This window comes from Sinocyclocheilus rhinocerous, unplaced genomic scaffold (assembly GCF_001515625.1).
Source record: "Sinocyclocheilus rhinocerous isolate Xijiao unplaced genomic scaffold, SAMN03320098_v1.1 scaffold153, whole genome shotgun sequence".
Taxonomy (NCBI): domain Eukaryota; kingdom Metazoa; phylum Chordata; class Actinopteri; order Cypriniformes; family Cyprinidae; genus Sinocyclocheilus; species Sinocyclocheilus rhinocerous.
This window is the reverse complement of record NW_015660878.1, coordinates 2,151,124-2,155,453: the sequence shown is the minus strand read 5'-3', so window position 1 is coordinate 2,155,453 and position 4,330 is coordinate 2,151,124. Positions and strand designations below refer to the sequence as shown.

The window sequence follows — 4,330 nt, the reverse complement described above, 5'->3', positions numbered from 1 at the left end:
TTTAATATAATTTAGATACTATTAGTTATTAATATGAATGAATATTGATTATTTTGAATAATCTGAATCAAACTGTTTCAAATTATTAATAATAATAAATTATATATATATAATAGATATATTCAAATCAGTTGTTAAATTCGCTGCATGTGGCTCCGGCTCACGTTTGAAACTTCGTTGGTGGAGCAAAACAGACAAATTGACTTCTGAATATTACCTCAATGTAAGTCACTTATCACTGGCTTCATATATATATATTTCTGTTTGCATTTATTTTATTTTTATTTATTTTAATGATTTTAACTGTTGTTTTGGTTACTATATATAACTATAATAACCCTGAAACTTTCATGTAACAAAAGAAATTAAAATAAAATAAACGTTAATTGCTATTTTTGCACTTATGAATTGAGTAGACAGACTATAGGAAGACACTCACTGTGGGCAGAGAGGCATTTTGGGGTGTAGTGTCCAAAGTACTGGGAGGTGCAGGGGGAAGGAGTATCTGGGATCTCAAGATATGCTCCAGCTACACACAGTCTGTCACACTGGGAGCTACAGCGGCGGCCTTTGGGGTCATGGTCCCAGAGGGGCTCTAAAGGTCATACAGAGAAAGAAATCAATGACTCAGCAGATTTAGCGGTTTCTCATGGTCATCTGATGACTTGGTTGTGTCCCCAACCAGTCAGTCTGGAACTAACGAAAGACTCCTGATGGTCACATGAACATCAGTTTCCCACAGAACATCAGTGAATCAACTGTGTCTTATTGCATTGCTAATTGATATCACGGCATGAGATCATCAAAAAATCATCAAAGCAATAAAAATAACTAAACAGCAGACAATGATTACTATCACATTTCAAAATAACAAGCCAAATGTTCCTTTGAGCATGAATTAATTGTTATATTTAAAACTTTAACATATATTTTAGAAGTCAAAGATCACAATACTAAATGATTCCAACAAAAAAATTCCCATTTTCTTTAAAATAATAAAACCAAATAAAAAAGTAAATAAAATCTTATGATTTTTTTTGTTAGATCTAAGCGATGATATATGTATGGAAATGGCCTTTAAATTGGTGACAGATTAAAAACAAACAAAACTTAAATTTCACTTTTTTTTGCACATCACTTATGTTTTTAACTTTGTATTTGCAGTAGAAAAAAAAACAATCAATGACGTTGGTAGAACAAGTGAAACCAGTCTCTCCTTCCAGGTGTGACACATTCCCAAAATCCCACTACAAATCTGAGTCCTTTCTTATTTGTCAGCATTCACTAAAACGACTAACTGATGTGAAAGTTTCCATAATTTAAAATTTAATAAAAAAATTTAAAAAAGTAAATAATTTCTATAGATTAGGTCACAGTGGTTCCCAACCCTGGTCCTGGAGGCACCCCAACACTGCAAGTTTTGCATGTCTCCTTAATCAAACACACCTGATTCAGGTCATCAGCTCATTAGTAGAGACTTCAAGACCTGAAATTGGTGTGTCAGAGAAAGGAGACACGCAAAATGTGCAGTGTTGGGGTGCCTCCAGGACCAGGGTTGGGAACCACTGGATTAGGAGAATCACTGGAACCAAAACAAACAAAGCAGACAAGCAAAGAAACTAGGTTAAAACAGTTCTCATTAATGCACAATTAGACTAAAGTCTCTCTGAGCTTCTGAATAACTGTATGAAGACTGTAAATACTCGCCTGAGCTCTCAGTGGACCGTCTCCTGCGACTCTCCACATCAGTGGACATGGTGTGTTTGGTGTGCGCCATCCTGCTACAGTCGCGCGCCTCCACCACCATCAGCTCTTCTGCAGCCACGGCCTGTGCGCGCCACCGACGCCTGCTGTGAACGCGCTTCTTAGCACTCCCTTCTTTCACTTGGAATTATTTTTATAATGTCAATAAGATTCCAGCTGAACCCACAGTATACCACGACTACTACTTACTATATTACCATTAATAGCCTAAAAGATTACAAGAATATAGTCATAGCAAAACGACAAAAAATCATAATATATTGAGAATAAAGTCAAAATTGCGAGAGTAAAATTGTAGCAATTAAAGAATTGTGAGATTAAAGATGTTATTCTCAAAACAATATCTTTAATCTCATAATTCTGTAATTGCTACAATTTTATTCTCGTAATTTTGATTTTGGATGAGACGAGAATTGGATGCAGAATAGGATAAAGGTTTTGTTAAACGTTTATGGTTACAATGTTACAGGTTACAACGTCACGCCAGAAGGTGGAGACAAATTTGACTTGTCCTTACGAGTGAGTCGCTGAACCATTCACGCAGTTGATTCGTTCAACTTCAATGATTCATTCGGGAACAAAACGCCACTGATGTGTGTTTCTCGGCGATTCAAATCAGTTGTTAAATTCGCTGCGTGTGGTTGCGGCTCCCGTTTGAAACTTCGTTGGTGGAGCAAAACCGACAAATTGACTTCTGAATATTACCTCAATGTAAGTCACTTATCACTGGCTTCTTGTTTCTTGAACTGTGGTATAAAATCAAATATCATATTCGCAAGCAGAACAGCTCGCTACTCCGTCAGTGATAATCGATGTATTAGCTCACAAAAGTTTGTTTTGACTAGAGTGAACGGTAACACAAACACAATTAAATACATTTTGTGTTTAGTTGTATACACTACGTAAAAATATGACAATATTTTTTAAAACTGCCAGTTGTCAAGTGACCGAAGGTTGTTATTCCGTTTCATACAATTCGTACAAAATCATTCAAATCTGGAGAAAATCTGTGAGAACAGGAATATCAATGAGAGAAAAATATATGGGCCAGTCTTTCGTTATGTACTACTACATAAAGAACATTTTTTTCGTATAGTGTTGGGTATATGTTTTTCTACAAAATAAAAAAAATATACTCCGTCACATTAATTTTATTAAGTAATACTAAACATTATTTCCTTTTTTATGTGCGTAATGAAAATAACCTTGAAGCATTCAACATAATCTGAATCCTTTAGATTTCAGTACATTTTATTAATTAATGGTACGTCAATATTAAAAAATATATACAATGGAATGGCAGGAAAACAGCAAAGATCACTCACACACATGAAAATACTGAAATAAAACACTATTGATAAGGACAGACCGGCTCTTATGAGGGAATAACAGCAACAGTGATGGGGAAAAAACATATTATCGCAGAGCACAAGCATCTTCATTAAACACTTTTTCTTAAAATACATTCAAGGACAGCTTCAAATTGTCAGAAAAAATGCTGCACAGCTGCTTTTTTGTTAATATTGCCACAGATATTAACAATGCTCTAAGAAACATTTTAAAAGAAAAATAATAAAATGCGTAAATAAGCTTAACATTTTAAAATTCACACCGAGAAGCAAATCCATATGTGTATGAAACAAAAATCACTCAAATGGGTGTAAGAAACAAAAATGTGATCTAAAGTATGTACAGTTTAAAATAATATAAAATAAAACTGACGGAAAAAAAAAACAATATAAAGTACAAAAATAGTTTTTGTAATAGCACTGTACAGAAATGTCAATGGAAACAATCTTACATAACCATTTCCATTTTTTACTTTTTAAACAAAAGCAATGCCCAAGACGATAGGGCTGCACGATTAATCGAATGCGATTGTCATGCGCATTTTGATAGTAATGCCGGTTCTGTAATGAGCAGGAAATCATCATCACGTGCTTTCAGATGGAGCAGAATTTACTACACATAGCCGTAGTTCACTGACAAGTTACGCAAAAAAATCGCAGACGATTTTATTGCGTGATTATGAAATCGAAGAAATCGTTCGCGATAATGACAGCTGTTTGCATAGCTTCTCAGTGAACTACGGCTCTCTGAAGTAAATGCTGCTCCATCTGAAAGCATGTGAAAATACCACATTTAATAACATATTTTTACTCCAAACTCACTTCATAACGTCAGTCGAGTGTTTGAAATAAAGCCTTCTGTGAGATGATGTGGCTTCTTACACAGAATAAGGCACGCAACATATGTCATAGTATTTAAGCAGTGATAAAGGCACTGCATTATAAATATACTTTATTTTAATGAAAATTATAATAATAAGAACTCAGATAAACCGTATATTGCCGTAGTCGTGTGTTTATTAGTCACGTTGAATCAATGAAAGCAGTTGAATCTTCTGTTTATTCAGCTGCAGCGATAGGCATTTCCTGGGTTTCTTCTGCGAGGCGTATTTGGAGTTTCAGCGCGAGAGCGCCCTCTGGCCTTTGGATGGAGATTTACTGCTGATCACAGAACCGTGCTTCACTGAAAGATACGAATGACAATCGCAGCTTCTGTC

General features: G+C 35.1%; 1 protein-coding gene across 1 annotated transcript in view; it reads right to left on the bottom strand.

The window, feature by feature from the left end:
- The window catches only part of LOC107725610 (low affinity vacuolar monovalent cation/H(+) antiporter-like), an 8,129-nt gene extending 6,192 nt beyond the window's left edge, over window positions 1–1,937 (bottom strand). The window contains exons 1-2 of the mRNA XM_016534934.1: window positions 1,708–1,937; window positions 440–595 (exon numbers count right to left, since the gene is read on the bottom strand). Coding sequence (XP_016390420.1) covers window positions 440–595; window positions 1,708–1,807 — 256 coding nt within the window. The 5' untranslated portion in view covers window positions 1,808–1,937. The remainder of the gene's footprint in view (window positions 1–439; window positions 596–1,707) is intronic.
- Between the last annotated feature and the right edge of the window lie 2,393 nt (window positions 1,938–4,330).